The sequence below is a fragment of the Ooceraea biroi genome, chromosome 8 (genome assembly GCF_003672135.1).
Source record: "Ooceraea biroi isolate clonal line C1 chromosome 8, Obir_v5.4, whole genome shotgun sequence".
In the NCBI taxonomy this organism is placed as follows: domain Eukaryota; kingdom Metazoa; phylum Arthropoda; class Insecta; order Hymenoptera; family Formicidae; genus Ooceraea; species Ooceraea biroi.
In genome coordinates this window covers 159,222-180,658 of record NC_039513.1, presented here as the reverse complement: position 1 = coordinate 180,658, position 21,437 = coordinate 159,222, and the positions used below count along the sequence as shown (strand labels likewise).

At 36.7% G+C, this 21,437-nt stretch overlaps 1 protein-coding gene across 4 annotated transcripts in view; it reads right to left on the bottom strand.

Annotated features, from left to right (window-relative positions):
• Window positions 1-21,437, bottom strand: part of LOC105280634 (zinc finger MIZ domain-containing protein 1) — a 69,310-nt gene that overhangs the window by 3,277 nt on the left and 44,596 nt on the right. For 3 of the 4 annotated variants that reach the window (XM_011341300.3, XM_026971977.1, XM_026971976.1), the window contains 6 exons: window positions 17,543-18,191; window positions 5,614-5,957; window positions 5,169-5,354; window positions 4,915-5,057; window positions 4,343-4,835; window positions 1,588-1,827 (listed from right to left, as the gene is read on the bottom strand). In XM_011341300.3, the coding sequence (XP_011339602.2) occupies window positions 1,588-1,827; window positions 4,343-4,835; window positions 4,915-5,057; window positions 5,169-5,354; window positions 5,614-5,957; window positions 17,543-18,191 (2,055 nt within the window). The remainder of the gene's footprint in view (window positions 1-1,587; window positions 1,828-4,342; window positions 4,836-4,914; window positions 5,058-5,168; window positions 5,355-5,613; window positions 5,958-17,542; window positions 18,192-21,437) is intronic. The other variant, XM_011341301.3, reaches the window with a different exon arrangement.

The window sequence follows — 21,437 nt, the reverse complement described above, 5'->3', positions numbered from 1 at the left end:
ATTATACCTATTATGATAATAACATCTAATATTTTTAGAATTTTTGATCCTTTAACTAGCTTTTACTTCCCATTAAATTGATTGAGAGTGACAATTCTTCTTATATTCTTACCATTCCAATATTGAATCTTACCATCACGTTTATCAATAATATGATTTACACTTATAAGATACATACATAAAGAATTTAAAATTTTAATTAATTATTCATACTCAAACTTAATTATCTTTATTACTTTATTTATTTTTATTTTCTCAAATAACTTCATAGGATTATTTTCTTACATTTTTATCGCTAAGAGGCATATAAGTATCTGCCTCTCCTTATCTTTAAGAATATGATTTGGAATAATAATTTATAGAATTTACAACTTCTTCAATGAATTATGTACACATTTAGCTCTCTAGGGAACCTTTTTCTTTCTAATACCTTTTATAGTTATTGAATAGAGTGCGCGCGTGCGCGCGCGCGTGTGTGTGTGTGTTACATATTGTGTTGAATATATTTATTTTACATTCGGAATGCTATCTTTTCAACAATGTTCTTCGTTGTTGCACACTGAATAAAGCTATGACTATCATATTAAGTCAAATTCGGATTAAAAATTATCTTAGGTACTTATTTAGATTAAGGGAGCAACCTCGAATGACCTTGACCTTGACATATGTTGTCAAGGTCACCCTCCTGAGTGACCTTTAAAAGGTTTTAGCCGTCGCTCATTGTTTATTAAAAAGTTATTAACAAAAGAAGTTTCGAAAATATAGTAGTTATTTTAAATATTGAAAGACATAAACGATGAATATGAACGAAGGAAGGAAAGTGATTTAACCTAACCTAACCTAACCTGGTTAGGTTAGGTTAGGTTAAATCACTTTAATAAACAATTTTTAATAACCTAACCTAACCTAACCTGGTTAGGTTAGGTTAGGTTATATTTTCCGAAACTGGAGCCCCGGACACATACGCTCGTTGTTCAGTCCGTTTCGTGGGAGGGTGGGGGGAAGGGACTTCGCCCCTCCCCCCGCTGGGATCCGTGCCGTGTACCAGGTGATCAAAATCTGTACTGTGAAATCTGTAACACCGGCCCCGGCGGAGGGAGGGGCGAAGCCCCTCCCTCCCGCCCTCTCGCGAAGCAGGCTGAAAACGAGCGTATGTGTCCGAGGCTCCAGTTTCGGAAAATATAACCTAACCCAAACCTATTTCTGATTTAAAGGTAAAATTCCATCAAATATACTCTTTCGTAAACGTATATGATATCGTAAAATTATGCTCTATTCATTAAACTTTTTTGTTAATAACTTTTTAACAAACAACGAGCAACGGGTGAAACCTAGTGCGGGTTATTCGGGAAGGTGACTTTTGTAATATATGTCAAACTCAAGTTCTTGATTTGCATGAACAGCTGAAAATTCGTGTAAAATCATTAAACTTCTTTTGTTAATAACTTTTTAATAAACAACGAGCGACAGCTAAAACCTTTTGAAGGTCACTCAGGAGGGTGACCTCTATAATATATGTCAAGGTTAAGGTCATTCGATGTTGCTCCGTTAAACTAAATAATTACCCCTAATATTTATTATACTTACATTTAATGCTTCTTGTCCGGCACTTTCTCCTTCCATGACCGCAGTAGGATCAAAATTTAAATCCGATGATAAATCCGCCGTGCCGTCATTATTTATACCTGTACTCGTGTTGCTAGAGGTATTGTGATTCCCTGTAGATTCTTGTGATGCAGGCGGAACACTCGGCGGCCCAGTTGCTCCTCCGCCCGGTGTATGAGGAGTCGATTGCGGAGTATGTGGTGTATGCGGAGTATGAGGCATCTGTAATGTAAATAACAACATTGTTATAAGAAGTTTAATAATTGTCAATAAATATATCAGCATACGTATAATATTTTTCATATTTGCTATGTTATAATAGAAAATCTATATATCTATCTATACTATTATATAAATGTGAAAGTACATATTTTGAAATGCGTTTTCTCAATAAACATGAACTGCATCCACAAGTGTGTTATATCACTTTGTTTGTCTTGACAAGTAGAAGGTCTTACCGTCTTTATTTTTTTAAATACTTCTTTTTAGAGGAAATAATCTATCTAGACTATTATATATCTATACCTACTACAAGTTAATTAAACACTGTTTAATGTAAACTGTACCGGGCAAGACCGGGCATTAAAGCTAGTATCTTGATAAAGATGTAGATGTAAAGAGAGGCTCTTTGGCGCACAATAAAATTGGACTGTTGTAATTGCACACCGTGCTATTAGACACACAAAGTTGCGCACTGTTCGAGTGGACATATTATTTGTTATTAAAATTGTTTATTAAAAAAATAATAACAAAAAACGTTTATGATATTGCACGAGTTTTCAGTGGTCTACGTGAAAGAAGGAGTTTTGAGTGGAGTTAAGTTAGGTTAGGTTAGGTTTCTGCGGGGAGAGGGAAGAGGTCCTGCCCTTCCCCTGCACCCTATTCATATCTATAGCTCTTTTATATGAGGATGAATCAAATATAAACCGGAATTTTTTTTTAAATTTATTGAAGCATCATAAAAATACAAACAAAGTTATTTTTCTACATAATCTCTTGACTTAGAAACACATTTTTCCCAGCGGATAGGTAGTTTTTTGATCTCGCTATCGTAAAATGAAGGTGGTTGACACCAGCCAATCGCGCACGAACGCTTAGACAGCAACATCGTCGTCAAATCTCTGTCCTTCAAATGCTTCTTTTAGTGGTCCAAACAAATGATAATCGCAGGACGATAAGTCCGGATTGTAGGGAGGGTGTTCTAGTGTAGTCCAGAACAAATCCTCAATTTTTTGTCGAGTTTGGGCAGCTGTATGAGGCCAGGAGTTGTCGTGAAGCAGGATAACATCTCGGATTGGAAATTCGCGTCTTTTCCGACGATATGCGAGTTTTGTTTCGTCCAAAAGTTGCCAGTAGTACGCGGCGTTCACAGTACGACGTTCGTGGAGAAAATCGACATGCAAAACTCCTTTAAAATCACAAAATACAGTTGCAAGAACCTTTCCAGCTGAGAGCCGAGTTTTGGCTTTGACGAGTGCAGATTCTGCCACGCGTACACTTGAGTCTTCTTAAGGGTGTTGTTCCCGAACTATGCCTTAAGCCTTCTCAAAATTTCGGACGATGTTACGCCCTCTGTCGTGAGAAACTTGATAATAAATAATCCGTTGCGCAACGGACGAGGGTACTTCTTGCTCTGACATCGTGATACTGATTAAAGAAGCGATAATGTGAGGTCCCCTACGGGAGGAATCCCCTTCAGGTATCCCTACTTACAACGCTCAGAACGCGCCCCTCTCCGTTCACCTTACGGCACGTAAAACAATAATTCCGATTTATATTTGATTCACCCTCGTAGATTTGCAGATTCTAGTGTTTCATGTTATCGGGGCGGGTGAGGGACTTCGTCTATACCTCTTCTCCGCAAAAAACTAACCTAACCTAACCTAACTCACCCGTAACTCTTCCTTTAGACAGCAAGAAGATAGTTGCAATATCATTAAACGTTTTTTGTTAATAACTTTTTAATAAACAAGGAACGACAGCTAAAATCTTCTGCAAATTACTCGGGAGGATGACCTCTATAATATATATCAAGGTCAAATTCTTGCTTGGCGTGGACAGCTGAAAATGCATGCAAAACTATCAAACTTCTTTTGTTAATAAGTTTTAATAAACAATGACTGTCGACTAAAACTTTCTGAAGGTCACTCAGGAAGATGACCTCTATAATATATGTCAAGGTCAAGGTGATTGGAGCGGGATTCCTTATTCCGAAGAATTACCAAAATTGGAACCTTTTTAGTGTGTTTACGCATTGATCACTTCCACATATATTACTGCCGGTATTATAAGACTATTGTATTTTATGGTTGTTTCCGTCATTGTTGAGTTACAAGATGACTAATTCCATTATATAATAATTGTTAAGGTTTATGGTTTTTCGAGCTTTTATTTAAGTTTTATTTTGTAAGGAAGTGGCACCTGTAATCGGACTTTACGGTATTGCACGTAGTAATACATGTAGTTTTGTTTCGCGCGCGAGGCGACGTCGTTGCACCCTTTTTCTTTTCTTCACGGTCGTAGTCGCAGTCGTTGTCGTGGTCGTCCGCATGTACAACCACGTGCTTGTCATTATTATTATCTTTAATTGTTTAGAACAGTTAAAAGCTTTGTGTATTATTTCTTTTATTGCGTTGAATAAAAGGCCGGTTGATGTGCGTACCCTGAACACTGCGCGTTATTCGTAATTTCACGATTCCTCAAGAATAATAACCATTACGTGTTCGACAAAACTTACCTGATCATTGAGTGACTTCTCCATAGCATTAAGAGGATCTAAAGAGTTAACGGATTCATTTAAGTGCGAAAGCGGACCCGTTGCGCTGGCGTAATCATTATTGCTAATAGTGTTGGCGCCAGTATTTACTTCATATGTGCCGCCCGACGTGTTCCGATGGTTTATGCTATTATTCGCGTATGTGGAAGAAGCGCTGTTCATCATCGAGCCGCTCACGATGCTGTTCATGTCTGGTGGTATATATGGACTCATCGCCTGATTTATGTCCCAATTGTTCATTGTCGGCATGTTCATACTACCTGGTGACATGGCTTTAGTTATTCTCTTGCAATCGTTTTCTTCCTCGGGCTTTATCCCGGAAAAGTTCTTCGCAGGTTTCCAGTTGGCAACCGAATCTATCGTTACTTCTTCGACATGTTCTGCATTGTTCAACGTACTCAGAATACCCCACATATACTGATCGACCTCTAAACCTTCCAACTGCGCAGGTTTTCTGCAACATAAGAATATAAGAATTTGTTATTAATTTGAATGAATATGCTGTAAATCATAATAATTTCTTGAATACTTACGTACACACCGGACATCTCCAATTGCCCCGTTCACAATTTAATTGCAAATATGATTCCAAATCGAAGCACTGTATATGTTTACAATCGTGTCCTCTAGCTGGCAGTGTGATGCGTTTAAAGGTAATAGGACATTTCAAGGATACCTGTAAGCCACAAAGTACACGTAGATTTAAATTATTATTGACATTTTGAATCAAAATTTTCGAATGAATTTCAAGTTTTAAAATATCTTTATGAATTTTTATGAATTTCACCTTTAGTGCTGTTTGTTCCACTACATCCTTCTCCGACTGTATACCATTATTCGACAACGTGTTGTTGAAATTTCTTTTAATTTTCGTTATACAATGCTCCGCTCCAAGCAGTCTTTTACGTAATAATCCATGAAGTACACTACGTAGACTTGGTCGATGTACCAGTTGTAGTATAAATAAGTGCGACTATCAACAATAAATCGGCGTGAAAGAGCCACAATTGTAATAAAAATTAAAGGAAGAAAAAGAGAAGAAAGTAAAAGCGAGGAAGAGAAACCATGATAAAAAAGAAAAGATTATTATTTATAATAAAACGGATTAATTATATATATGCTTTTTATGATATATTTGATTAAATGTTTAATTTGATTATCCTAAACAAAAACTCATTATTTCCGAATTACATTGTATCATTGTTTAAATGATTTACATAAGTGAAACTTACACAACAGCATGCCGCCACAGTAATTTGTATTGTATTCCTTCCTGCTTGACAGACATCTTTCAAGTAGAGAGGTTTATGGGAAGTTTTGTTTTCGCCGCGATCAATTATGAGAGGAGTAGCGTTTACTGAAACTTGCACACTCATCGGCCAATTTGTATTCAGTTGTCTATCCTCATGGTGGAAACACTTAAGTTGCAGCTCCAAATCTGATCGCCACATTAGCGTTTGATGCACCGTGGGCTTAAGTTGAAACACATGATTGCTAACAGCCAAATTGTGTTCTAAACGAAAGGGAGGAAGTATAGTGCCATCTTTCACAGGGAATGTTAACCGCAATTCATCATCTGAAATGATTGAATATTGATATTACAGAATCTTGATATATAGATACATTTCACAGAAAATTTGTAATACACAATCTGTCCATACTTAGGAGCGATTAAGAGGAAGCTGGAGTCGTCTGTATTACCCAAAATTTGTGAACACTAATCTTTTTATTGATTGCATAGAATGAAAAATCCTTTTCCACGATTAAAGTATAGGCAATAATGAATACGGGACTAATGAAGTTTATATGAAAAACGAGAAAAAGTTTTAAAGTTACAGTTTTCTTCTCGGATTATTGTCTGACCACAACAATTTTACATTTCGTATGTACAAAATAGGGTAGCTCCCAACTCGGAACAGAATAAAGGAACATGTGGATGCTTTTAGAAGTGAATTTAGAAGTGTAGTAAAAAAGATTAGTGTTTATAAAACTTTTGTGAATGTGAAATCGACCAAGTAAGAGTAAAACAGAGCATAAGATTAGGTCCTTGATATTGTGCAAAAGGATTTTTCATTCTGCGCAACCAATAAAAAGATTTATTTAAAAAACAATGAAATAATTCCTGTGTTGACTGCTCTGGCACTTTATTAAATACTAAGGAAACCCCTGTCTACGCCAGGCGTTATCATTGTTGAAATTAAAGATTTCAAGAATTTTCCCATTACCTGGGGGTGAACTCCTATCACCATGCGAAATTTGGTGTTTCTAGCATGTCGGGAAGTACCCGATCAATTCAACAACAGACAGAATAGGGATTTTATATGTATAGATAATTAAATCAACACGACGTTTCGATCGGTATTCCGACCCTTTTCAAGTGTACAAAAATAAAAATCAAGTCTTTTTCTGAAAAAAAAACATAAAGAGCACTATTACAATGTTTAACTATATAAGATACAAAAAAGTTATTTAAAAACGTTATTTACTCCGTCGGTAATACAGACGACTCCAGCTTCCTCTTAATACCGGAAAAAATATAAGAGGCGTTAATTGTTTTTTGGTTTTATTCTTTTATTCAAAATACACTCCTAATAAGTCAATACAACGCTGAGAACGATTAAAAAATTTTTCGAAGCTGTCTCTGTACCCAGCTTCCGGAATTGCTTCCAAACCTATGATCAAAGTCCCTTAGATATCCTGAATGGTGTCGTAATATTTTGCTTTTAGTCACTATGAATTTTAGATTAAAAAAATGCATTTAAAAAATGATACCTATTATATTTCAGTCAAAATATTTTCCCTTGCTACAACCTTTTCCCATCTCTGATAGTAAGTGAATTCCACGATAAAAAAAAGGACTTGTCTTTTGAAGCAATCCATTTCATCGATCCATTTTTTGACTTCTTCGACATTTTGAAAGTGTGTATCTTCAAGAGCGTGCTGCATCAATCGGAACAAATAATAATCAGATAGAGCAGTGTCAAGAGAATATGCAGGGTGGGATAAGACTTCCCATCCAAGATCCAATAACTTTGTTTTCATGAACTTAATGACATGTGACCTGACATTGTCTGGTCTGGGCTCCACCTGGAAGAGCTTTTCAGAATTGCCCCAGATCGGGAGAGTTATAAAAATCTAATTGATGGTCGCCTACATTCGGATACGAACATGGCACCCTAAGAAGAAGAAGACCTGACATTGACATGCACCTGACGTGCAAAAGAATCACCTTTCGTCTTTTGTTCGCTATTTGCGGTCGTTTATTGTACAATGCTTGTTGTAATTTGCTTAATTGTTGTGAACATCGATCAGTTGAAACAGTTTCATTTGGTTGTAGTAGCTCGTAGTACTCCTTCATAATCCAAATGCAGAGCATAACTTTGTTTTCATGAATATTGCGTTTTGGCGTCGATGTTGATGGTTGTTTTGGATCCATCCATGATTTTTTTCGTTTAGGATTATCGTACTATATCATCTTTCATCTCCAGTCATAACTTGATACAAAAACTGCTTCTTCTTGTACCTTAAAAACAGTGAAACGCAAGTGTTGTAACGACTTTAAATAGCCAATTCCGACAATTCATGCGAAACCCATTTTCCTTCTTTTTGAATGTTTCCATTTAAGGCTTTTAAACGCTTAGAAACAGCATTTTGGCTAACATACAATAAGCCTGTCAGTTCTTTTAGTGTTCTAGCTGCATTTTTATCTAAAATTTCCTTTAATTCTTCATCTTCATTTTTTCTTCATTTCTTCTTCATTCTTCACTTTTTCGGCTATCCTGAGCATTCCATGTCTTTCAAGTCACAAACGCCACTTTCGAATCATCTAAACCAGTGTGTTTTAAGGAATGAAGCAGAATCAGGATAAGTTTCAATAATGATTCGGTGAGCTTCAGTAGCTGTTTTCTTTTGATCAACGAAGGAAAGTATTAGGTGTATAAATAAGTTCGGTGCCTTTTTAGCATGATTTTAATGTTTATTCCCAAAAAACGAAAAAACGAACCTGTTAATCTTCGACAGAGTCCCCATCATTTTCCATACACTTCTGCCATCTTTCAGGCAGCTGGCGAATCCCGCTTCGGTAAAAAGATGGTGGTTTTGACTTTATGAAACCATCGATGCTTTTTTTGACCGCCTCAGGAGATTTAAAGTGGAAATCCACTAAGTGATACTGAAGCGACTGGAACAGGTGATAATCCGTAGGGGCAAAGTCTGGAGAATAAGCCGCATGCGGGAGAATTTCTCAGCCCAAAGAAACAATAAGTTCCAGGGTCGCTTTTGCCGTATGTGGCCGCGCATTGTCGTGCAGCAGAATCACCTGCCGGATTTCATTGCCAGTAAATGGTCTTTTACGCTTGATTTCGTCACTTAAATGAATGAGTTGCTGTTGATAACGTTCAGAAGTAACAGTTCACCGAGTTTGAGCAATTCATAATAAATGACGCCTTTAAAATCCCACCAAATACACAACAACACTTTTTTAGCGTAAATATTTGGTTTCGCAGTACTTGTTGATGGCTCACCCGGATAAACTCATGATCTTCGTCTTTTGGGATTATCGTACAATACCCATTTTTCATATCCAGTCACAATTTTATGAAGAAAGTCCTTTCGTTTGAATCGTGACAGCAGGAACATTGCCGTGTCATAGCGTCTCATTTTGTGTTCCGGGGTGAGCACATAAGAAACCCAACGGCCTGCTTTTGAAATTCTTCCAAGCTTCTTTAAGCGTAAAGAGCTGATTGAATTACACCAAGTTCTTCAGCAAGTTCTTGTTGCGTCTGACAAGGATTTTCGTTCAGTAGTTGCTTCAATTCTTCGTCTTCAACTTTTTTCGGCATTCCACTGCGTTCTCGATCAGTAAGATCAAAATTGCCTTCCGGAATCTCTGAAACCACTTTTTACAAGTTTTATGAGTCACAGCACCTTCACCCAAAGCGGAACAAATCATTTCAGCAGCCTGAGCAGCATTTTTCTTTAATTCAAAAGCAAATAGAATGTAGTGCCTAAAATGCTCCTTTTCGGACGACATCGTGCTCACTACTGTTTTTTGAGGTTATGTCAGCAGGGCCGCCAACTATTATAGTGCTCCTTAAGGGGGGAGCCTGCTTTAGAACGTTGAAAATAACGTATAATTTTACGAATTTTTTTGGAGAAACTATACAGCGGATCATTATAAAACTTTGATGCATTTATTAGTACATGTTTAAAGATAAAAAAATTATTTTTTTATTTGAATATATCGCCTGTAGAGGTCGTCCTGGAGGCATCTTAGTGCAGCCGGCATTGTAAATTGGTGAGCATTCTCCTGCCTCCAAATTTCATCCAAATTGAAAAATTGAAATATTTTCTTGTTATTTATGAATTCCCATCGTCGATGAACCTTTAATATTCAGAAAAATATTAAGTTAAACAATTATTTTTGCATGAAAAAGTTCAAAAACTTCGCCTAAAAATCGTACTTTTGTGTTCTAAGCTTCACCATTTTGGCACTTTTCAACTTTTTTCTTCTCTCTTTGGTTCATCGACGATGGAATTCATAAATAACGAGAACATATTTCAATTTTTCAGTTTAGACGAAATTTGGAGGCAGGAGAATGCTCACCAATTTGCAATGCCGGCGACGCGGCTGCACTAAGATTTCTCCAGGACGACCTCTACAAGCGATATATTCAAATAAAAAAATAATTTTTTTATCTTTAAATATGTACTAATAAATGCATAAAAGTTTTATAATGATACACTGTATAGTTTCTCCAAAAACAATTCGTAAAATATACCTTATTTTCAGCGTTTTAAAGCAGGCTCCCCCCTTAAAGCTTACAGTTGGCACTTTTAAATCACCGTAGGGCGGAAAAAAATTTAAATTTGGACCAGAGTTACAAGACGTCAAATGTAAAGGTACCGAACTTATTTATACACCTAATAACAGGTGTCGAAAATGTCGTTTACTACGTTGCATTTTTACGCGTTATAAGCAATGAATATTTTTTAAACAATAATTCCGCAACTATTAGGTTATGTTAAAAAAAACATGTTAAAGCTTTGACATACAACAGATGCAATCAAACAAATTTACTTATTTACATCATTAACGCCATCTGGTCAACCTTCAAAACTAACAATAAGTATAACACCTAATATGTAATAATCACGATTTATCATTTGATCTTTCGGTGAATAAATTTGTCGTTTACAAATTCATCCTTTTCAAACCGATGTCGGTTTAGTGTGTGCGTGTGTGCGTGTACGTGTGCGTGCGTGCGTGCGTGCGTGTGCGTGTGTGCGTGCGTGCGTGCGTGCGTGTGTATGTGCGTGCGTGCGCGCGCGCGCGTGTGTGTGTGTCGTCGCCATTTACGATGAAATCCGGATCACTATCTTTACTATATCTTCGTAGCACTCCAGTCTGGCATCTTTTTGATTCTCCGTCAATGTGCGGTACGAAACATGCACAGACTTTTCATTTGCCCAAATTCTTAATCAGAATTTGATGTATGGTGCTTTTAGATATACCATTACTATCCCTCAATAGATCTTGCAGACATATAGCAGTTCGATCGAAGGACTTCAAGCACTTTTCACTTTTTCGGTAGTACCATTTATTTTTGGAGACGATGCTCGTGGAACATTTGCGATGGTTTCTTTGCCCTTACGAAATCAAGCATACTATATAGAAACATTGGAACGATCCAAACAATCATTACTGTGTACACTTTTCATCATTTTGTATGTTTCGCTAGTTACTTTTCTCATCTTAAACAAAATAAAATTTAATATTTTGTTTTATTGTGTTTTTTCGACGAATGTCAATAAGGTACTATCACATTTAACGTCAAAACTAGTGATACAGACATACTAGAAAACTTAAAAGTTTGAATAGTATTATTATATAGAATTATAACTGAAATGTCAAGTTTCATAACACAATTATGGCTCATGCCCACAGGACGCGGTAACGCAGCAATGCGGTAATACGGCAACGCGGTGGCCAATCACCGTCTTGCATTTCTGGTAATACGGAAGTTACATATTTAGTAACATTAACTTGCAAAAAGGTTACATGTTAATTAGAGCACTATAATTCGACGTTTGCATGAAGGAAAATTCTGAAGGAAGGAAAATGGATTCCCCATGAATTATCCGAGAACGCTATTGCCAGCCGAGTCACTAGTTGCCTTTCGCTGCTCAATAGATACAAACACAAGTCTTTTTTGTATCGAATTGTGGCTGAAGACGAAAAGTGGATTTATTATGACAATCCCAATCACAAAAGATCGTGGGTAAATCCCGGAGAACCCTCTACAAAGCCAAAACGAAATATCCATAGTCATAAGGTTCTCCTGTGTATCTGGTGGGACTTGCAAGGAGTGTTATATTATGAACTGGTAAAACCAGCTCAGACTATAACCACGGAATTATACAATCGACAATTGAGGCAGTTGAATGAGCAATGATCGAGAAACGATCATATTTTGCGACAAAGTGATTCTTCTTCAATGCGAGGCAATGACAGGCCTCATGTTGCATTGACGACCCGGAAAACTTTAATGGAATTGCAATAGGAAGTCCTACCATATCTGGCATATTCTACAGATGTTGCCCCATCTGATTTTCACTTATTTCGTTCTATGCAGCACAGTCTTTCTAATACATGATTTCGCAATGTTGAGGAAGTGCAATAACACAGGCCTGCGAAATTTTAGGTTTTGTTAGTTACAAAAGGCAAAGTAGGAGAATCTGATAGATTTCTTGACGCTGAAAACGAATCTGGCCGCAGAATTTCCCCAGCACGTCAGCTTTTTGAGTAATTTATGGTTAAATGATCCAAAAATGGCTATTTCGGCCAATTTCATGACTTTATTATGGGAGAACCAAATTTTTTGAAACATTTCTGCCAATGGTATCGTATAGTACTAGTCTTTGCCTTTCAAATCCATTTTCAATTGCCGTCGGACGATTTTTTTCGCTAAGATATATAAGTATGAAGTTATAAGGTTGGTCGTGGTCAACGCCGCTCTGAAGAGAGAAGTTGTGACCCTACATCCTCAAATATAAGTGGCTATAAAACTTGCAGCTAAGAATATATTTTTCAAATTTTCTCATTTGATGCTTTTTTATAGTTCTGAAAACAATTTTTTTTAAGTTGTGTACCTTTTTATTGCGATTCTGTTTGCCATATTTGATCCACCATTTTTTATGTCAAAAAATGACAGGCGGTGTTCAAAAATTTATGTTTTTACCCAAATTTGGATTCGTGATGAGACAGAGACAGAGTGGCACAATTGACTTGGAATGGACCCTTGTACATGACCAGCCTTATAACTTCATACTTATATATCTTAGCGAAAACAAATCGTCCGACGGCAATCGAAAATGGATTTGAAAGGTAAAGACTAGTACTATACAATGTCATTGGCAGAAATGTTTCAAAAAATTTGGTTCTCTCATAATAAATTCATGAAATTGGCCGAAATAGCCATTTTTGGATCATTTAAGGGGGCATATACACCTAGGAGGCCGAAAATATGGTAATTTTCTGGAATTTTTTCTGGGAAACTGTTGGAGTTATCGAATTGTGGTTTTTTTTAGTTAAAAATATACACTTTGAAGAAGCTTCATGATTTTTTTATTAGAAATTATTGCAAAATGTCGGAGATATGGCGTCGTGAAGAAGCAGTCCGGAAAAAATCATCCAAACCGGTACCAGATGTACCTTCGTCAAAAATCAACCGAAACAAAAAAATGACATAGAATATTAAAATATATAACAATAGTTTTGGCGTATCGTAGCCGATTTCAAAAATATCAATTTTTGACAAAATGGCGGGTGTTTAAATTTAACATAGCGATTCTTAAGACAAAATCCGTTCGTTTTCTCACTCTCCCAAAAAAACTATGAGTCCTAAAAAAAACCCCTACGATACGCGATAGATAATTATGTGTAGAATAACCCCTATAAATTTCAAACAAATCGGTTTAGTGGTTTTCGAGATATTTCTGGTACCAGTTTGAAAAATGTCGTTTCGAGAAAAACGCGTTTGAATATTCAACATATGTTTTTGTTAATAAAACATGAAATTTTGTTAACTTGCACAGAGTCGTCAATTTCAGGTTCATAATATAAGTCCTCTGCAGTAGATACGATGCCATTATCGTCTAAATTTTGTTGTCGGCGACGTATTCGCGCTTCTTTCGTCTGTTCCTGCGCGCGTGCCTCGGCTTGCGCTATGCGGCGATCATCTTTGCACGCAGCATATTAGTGTGCGTTCGGTCCGAGATGCCCATAATGCTCATTATTTGTAATATTGAAGTCATACCATTGTTGAATATGCAAGCAGCTATGTATGCAGCAATTTCTACTATAATAGCACCGCTGTGCATTGTTTTTGAGGCTATTTTCCAAATTATATTATTAAAACTTTCATTACTGTTGCCTAAACAGGCTACAGCGGGACAATACAATACCGTTATACCGAAGAACACAAAAAACCTAGACACGAAACCGAAGGGACGGGTGAGTGGTCTAACCACAACATCTCAGCGGCGCGCCAACAATGTACTGTCAAGGCAATACCTTCGTCATTTTTTGGAATTTTCACCTGAAATTTGCATAAGACATTCTCGACATATTAAACATTATGAATATGTAAAAATCCAAAAATCGATTTTTTTTATCCTCCTAGGTGTATATGCCCCCTTAACCACAAATTACTCAAAAACCTGACGTGCTGGGGAAATTCTGCGGCCAGATTTGTTTTCAGCGTCAAAAAATCTATCAGATTCTCCTACTTTGCCTTTTGTAACTGACCCTCGCAGGCCTGTGTAATTCATTGATAACTTCATTCATTCTAAGAGCCTTTACCTTTAGTTTTTGCCTTTAGTTTTATCTCTTTCTTCTTAATCACTATTTGAATCACAAGTTTGAAATGTTACTGATAATGTTTACAAATACTCCTTTACAAGATGAATCCAACAACTTGACCTCAAAAAGTTGCAATAAATATGATGGACATCGATAAAGTGCATTTAAGACATTGTATTTTTTTGCATTCCAACTAAAAAATACTTTCTTTTTAAGTTGGAATACTAAAGCCGGTAAATCTACCGATTAGCGAACCCACCTCCTATCACCTTGTCCTTGACATATATTATAGAGGTCACCCTTCTGAGTGACCTTCAAAAAGTTTTAGTCGTCGGTCGTTGTTTACTAAAAAGTTATTAACAAAAGAAGTTTAATGATTTTGCACGAATTTTCAGCCGTCCACAACAAGCAAAAAGTTATATTTTCCGAAACTGGAGCCCCGGACACATACGCTCGGTTTCAGCTCGCTTCGCGGGAGGGCGGGGGGCAGGGGCGAAGCCCCCGCCCTCCGCCAGAACCAGTGTAACAGATTTTGATCACCTGGTACACGGCACGGATTCCGGCGGGGGAGGGTAAAGCCCCTGCCCCCCGCCCTCCCGCGAAGCGGGCTGAAAACGAGCTGTCCGAAGCTCCAGTTTCGGAAAATATAACCTAACCAGGTTAGGTTAGGTTAGTTTAGGTTAGGTTAAAGCAGAGAATACTTTGTATTTAACTGTTTATGCTTTTGGTTAAAGTGAAGAATACTTTGTACTTATATTAAAAGAAACTATTCTATATATTAACGATTCACTGCTTTAAATGACTTTCCTTCCTTCGTTCATATACATATTCGTCTTTTATATCTTTCAATATTCAAAATAACTATTATATTTGCAAAATTTCTTTTGTTAATAACTTATTCATAAACAACGATCGACGACTAAAACTTAGTGCGGGTTATTCGGGAAGGTGACCTTTGTAATATATGTCAATATTATGTTCTTGGTTCGCGTATACAGCTGAAAATTCGTGCAAAATCATTAAACTTCTTTTGTTAATAACTTTTTAGTAAACAACGACCGACGGTTAAAACTTGCACAATGTTACTCAGGAGGGTGACCTCTATAATACACTCACTCCCAAAAAAAGCGGTACACTAAAATTTAGGGAAAAATTTACCAACCTTCAAATGATCATAACTTGGTAAATAATGAAGATAAAAATATGTTCAAAAATGCAAAATGAAGCTTCAAGTATCCACTTTAAAAATATTTGAATGGCAATTATGGTCGGCCATTTGATTCAAAATGGCGGATGACAAAATGAGAGGATGCAAAAGTGATAACCGAAAGTCCGAGTTTGTGACGGTGCATGGCGTGAATTAGATATCGCAGCCTAATGGGACCAAATGCAAATGAAAATATAGAGTGTTATCTTTAAAATGCTTTTTACCGAGCTCGATGCGATCATTTTTCGCTGAGTTGTGCAACTTTAAAAAAGAAAACACTCTGCTAAGTAAATTTGGAGTATCTCAACAAAAAATTATCGCATCGAGCTTTGTAAAAAAGCGTTCACACACACACACACCACAAGAAGGGTTTGGAGTCTTAAATTACTGTGGAACTGACGAACCACGGGGTCCTCATCCTTGTGATACACACACACACACACACACCCCCACAAGGAGGGTTTGGAGTCTTAAATTACTGTGGAACTGACGAACCACGGGGTCCTCATCCTTGTGATACACATACACACACACACACCTACATACACCTACACCCACACGCCTACATACACCTACACCCACACACGCACACACCACATAAGAAGGATTTGGAGTATAAAGAATAATGAACGCAGCAGTTGGAATTATAAAAGAACTAAACGAACCGCAGGGTTTTCTAATTCCTTAGGCCTTGCTGAATCGACGATATTGCAAATTCGAAATTGAATATCTCGGTACCTAACTATCCTAGCACAAAATTTCAAAAACGGTTTTAAAGCTTTGAAACCCTACTTTTCGCAATTTAAATCGAAATTGTGCACGACGAGTTTTTTAAAATGGCGGAAAGGGAGAGCATGCGAAATTGATAAATGAAGATTCGAGTTTGCGATGGCACATGGTGTAAAGTAGGTATTGCAGCCCAATGGGACTAAATGCATATAAAAGTATAGAGTTTTATCTTTAAAACGCTTTTTTACAAAGCTCGATGCGATAATTTTTTGTTGAGATACTCTAAATTTACTTAGCAGTGTTTTCTTTTTTAAAGTTGCACAACTCAGCGAAAAATGATCGCATCGAGCTCGGTAAAAAGCATTTTAAAGATAACACTCTATATTTTCATTTGTATTTGGTCCCATTAGGCTGCGATATCTAATTCACGCCATGCACCGTCACAAACTCGGACTTTCGGTTATCACTTTTGCATCCTCTCATTTTGTCATCCGCCATTTTGAATCAAATGGCCGACCATAATTGCCATTCAAATATTCTTAAAGTGGATACTTGAAGCTTCATTTTGCATTTTTGAACATATTTTTATCTTCATTATTTACCAAGTTATGATCATTTGAAGGTTGGTAAATTTTTCCCTAAATTTTAGTGTACCGCTTTTTTTGGGAGTGAGTGTATATGTCAAGGACAAGGTGATAGGAGGTGGGTTCACTAATCGGTAGATTTACCCTAAAGCCACTAAAATAATTTGTTCTTAGTAAAACTGCTGTGACTTATAAAACATGCAAAAAGTATTAAAAGACATTTCATGATGGAAATTTTTCTCTCAGTGATCCAGAACATAATTCTGGTCAAAAATTGAAAATTGATGATGAAGAAACGCAATAATTATTGGATGAGAATTCCACGCAAACACAAAAAAGAAACTGTTTTATTGTTTGGAATTACGCTATAGTTTATTTCTGTTCTACTACAGCGACTAGAAGAAATTCAGAAAAAAATTGATTTTACATACACTAAGTGAAAGCAACAAGCAACACCTTGATATGGTCATGATTTTATTGTATTGAAACAACAAAATCACTTTGATAAGTATAAGTATATAAGTAGCATAAGATCATCGATAGCAAATTATTTTGATGATTATTATAACTTTTATAAATAAATCTTCAATTTTTATAAAAAGGCACCGAATTTGCGCACCTAATAATTATAATATAAGAATGAAGTTTCCGAGTTTGATCATGCATTACTTCTATTATTACTTTTATTATTAATTATGTTATTTGCTTTATTTATGTTTTGAATTTGAACTAAAAATATCAACTATCTACTTAAAAACACATATTTAAGATCTACTCACTTTGAATATTGACAGGTGACTTCATTTCATTGAAATTAGACTTGATGTCTGGATTTGGGCTGATATAAGGCGGCATACTGGTAGCGGGCGTTAATGGAGGCGTTGGATTACCGGGGATGGGACTATGTTGGTAATTCACATTGCCGCTGCTTGTGGATCTCATCGATGCCACATCTTGCTGATATTGACTAGTCGCCACGGCAGGTGCACCATATGACGTATTACCGCTGCCATATACTGCGTTGGGCTGATGACTGATGAACTGCTGACTGCTGACTGACGTGGATGGGATTATGGGCATAACGGACACTCCGTTACTACTGTAACCATACTGATTTGTGACCGCTTGAGATACAGTGCTGTAAGCCGGCGTTGTTTGTCTTATATTTGTTCCTCGTATCATCACGTTGGGTCCGAAACCACTCGACGTAGAATTCATGTTATGCACTGGTGGATATTGCTGTTGAAAATTTGGTCTTGCACCGCCGGGATAATTGGTCGGATACTGTGTCGTCATGCCGTTGAAACTTTGCTGCATGGCCGCTAGATTTTGATTGGGGTACGACAATTGTTGTCGTTTCTGTGCCAAATGCATTGGCGGATTTGGATAAGGCGCTAGTCTCCGTGGATAGCCTTGATGCGATTGAGCCTGCAAAAGTATACGATAATAAAATATCAGGAAAAACAAACTATTAGCGTAAATATGTTTTTCTTTCATAGAATTCTTTAATAAGTTAAGAACTATTAAATATTAATAATATTATTTTATGTCAAAAATATACAAGATAATATTATTTTATGTCAAAAATATACAAGATGAACAACATACCTTGTTCAACTTTATTATTTCTATTCCTCTTAAACCAATTTATATTATTTATTTTAATACTTTAGTGTTCAGAGGGATTTACAAATTGATTAATATAACAATTATTTTTATTCCAACATGTCATAAACATTTCAGTCCAGTCCACTTCGTCAAGAAACAAGAAGTAATCTGATACAGCGGTTAAACTACTTCGTGAATATGGATGGATTGAGTTGACTAGACTTTTTTCCGGACGCACAACCACAAAACTTTATATTAAGAATTAATATGAAATTTTAGATTCAAATTTTGCCAAAACATTTGCTCAACTTTTTTAAAGAATTAATACAAAGTGTTGCATTCGAATTTTGTTAAAAAAATTCTGCGCAGACATTCTGGTTATTCAATATAAGTTGATTGATATAAGGCAAATGCAATCGTCCAATAAATCAAAATAATTATGCATCATAAGGTCTTAGGCAGCTCCAATGATCTTGATCTTGACATATACAGGGTATCTCTAAAGTCTGACCCAACCCCTTGGATCTCAGAATGGCTTTAGATATGGAAAAACGTTTTAGACAAAAGGTGTAGGATATTAAGGGGGACAGATGAAAATATGGACTTGACCTTGAATGACCATTTCAAGACCAACGTGATCGATGTTTTCTTAAATGGAACCCCCAATTGTTTATTGCATATTCTTGTAGTCCTTGTCGAGACGGTTTCAAAACACTACTTACGTGTGTCTTTTGCACAAGTCGTTCCCAAGATATGAAGCTTCAAAGTTGATATACCGCCGGCATTCGCATTACCCGATGTACACCGCGAGGAGGTTGCTCGGTCGGATTTGTACATCATTGTGGCCCTAAAAAGGGCCAATTTTGTGTGTGTGTGTTTCGTCAGTCAAAATTCTCTCTCTCCCTCTTTCCCTCTCTCCTCTCTCTCTCCCCCACCATATTCCTCCTCAGACATTTCAGAATGTAAGGAGAGAGTTTCACGATCGCTTGTTTTACTGTGTGGAAGTCAATAGTGCTCATTTTGAGCATCTTCTGCAGTAACGGCAAGAAAATACCTAATTATTTTAATGTAAGGGAAAGAAGAGGAAGAATGATATGAAGGATAAAATATGTCAAGTTCTAGGATATTGGAGCTATCTCCTTATCCAAGGGTGTAAGTAATAAATTTTCTCAGCCAATGAATAGGTAAAGGGTAAAGCAACTTCGGTGTATGCTATACAAAATTTAATCAAATAACTAAAATACAACACACTTGGTCGTAATTAGGCGCACGGAATATACCAGTCAACCGAAAATATAAAGATCTTTCTCATCTGAGAGGAAAACTGTCCGAGAATATGTACCACGTATCTCCACTTTATATGATCGAATTATCTTAGTTGCTGGAAACTAAAAAGGAACTGCCAAACTCCTTATGACCATAGCAGTGCTTATACTGTGACGGCGGCTCAATTATCGGTAAGTCAAAGCCTCCGGCGATATTCATTCTCAGAGATTTCATAAATCGTCACATCTATAATGTATAATTACAATTAAAAATAGTAACATTAAAAACATTTAAATCTAATGTTTGAATATTTTACATATCGTCTCATTCTCATTTTTTTTTGTTATCCTGCAAGAATCAGGAATTCCATAAACAACTTTTATAATTGTATAATGTTTAGTTGTTGGATGTTATAACAATTATTAAAGTAATGCATTATTTCTTGATAAAGTAATGTTCTTTTATGCGCGTGCTCACCATCCTTTCAGCTTCTTTTACATTTTATGATACTTGCTGAATTCATCTTACTGTCCACTAACAGACAATCGAAAAAAATGCAAGTTTTCCTTAAAAAACTGAAAGTAACATTGAAAATTACAAAAAATGGCTTACAGAAGATATATTAAAGTCAGTTTAAATTCCTCTGAACATTAAAGTATTAAAAAACAAATAATTTAAATTGGTGCAATAGAAATGGAAATAATTAACGTGATCAAGTTATATTGTCCACTCTGTGAATATACAGTGTCCGGTAAGGAAGTATCGACCGGAAAAGTGGAGATAGATTGGGTGAAGTTGAAAAGGAAAGTCCCGTACTATTTTGCGATTTGCGCAATAATAATCGAGTTATTAACGTATTGACATCAACGTATGAGAGCGCGGTCGTGCAGCGAGGCCATCTCACGAATCGTTGCACGCTTTCTGACATCACTGAGGCGCGCCACACCCTCTCCATTCAGTGATGTCAGAAAGCGTGCAACGATTTGCGAGATCATTCCCACTCCATTCCCACTGCATGCTACAAAGCACGGTTTCTGGCATCGCTCCTTCACTGCGCCGTAACCAAATACGAGCGCGCGGCTCGCCTAGCGACGGCCGCGCTGCACGACCGCACTCTCATACGTTGATATCAATACGTTAATAACTCGATTATTATTGCGCAAATCGCAAAACGGTACAGGACTTTTCTTTTCAACTTCACCCAATCTATCTTCACCTTTCCGGTCGATACTTCCTTACCGGACACCCTGTATATATATATATTTGTGTGTGTGTGTGTGTGTGTGTGTGTGTGTGTGTGTGTGTGTGTGTGTGTGTGTGTGTGTGTGTGTGTGTGTATTGTATACAGGGTGAGCCATTTTAAACAGTCCAGTTGAATATGTCGAAAACCGAGTCCGATAGAACAAAATGTTTTAGATGAAATTTATAGGGTTCCGAGGGGGTCAAAAGGTGGTGACCTTGTGATTTTACCAAGGTCATTTTTCGAGGACATATGAAGGTCAACTTTGGTTTTTTAAATGAAAACTAGTATTTTTTATTACATATTTGAAAAGATTATCGAATTTTGCATAAGAAATATTTATGACTTGTGTGAACTATGTCTAACAGTTTAGCAGTTATTCAGGCATGATGAATTTTTTCCCTTAAATTCTACCACAAATAACGCGGGCGCGGATGTTTGTGTTTGTCCATTCTTAACGATACCCAGGATCAACGACGAGGACGTGATGGATATTTAATCCCATTGGGGTGCTTGATCACCGTGAGTCCCCTTGCCTCTCACGATTAGATATGGAACTA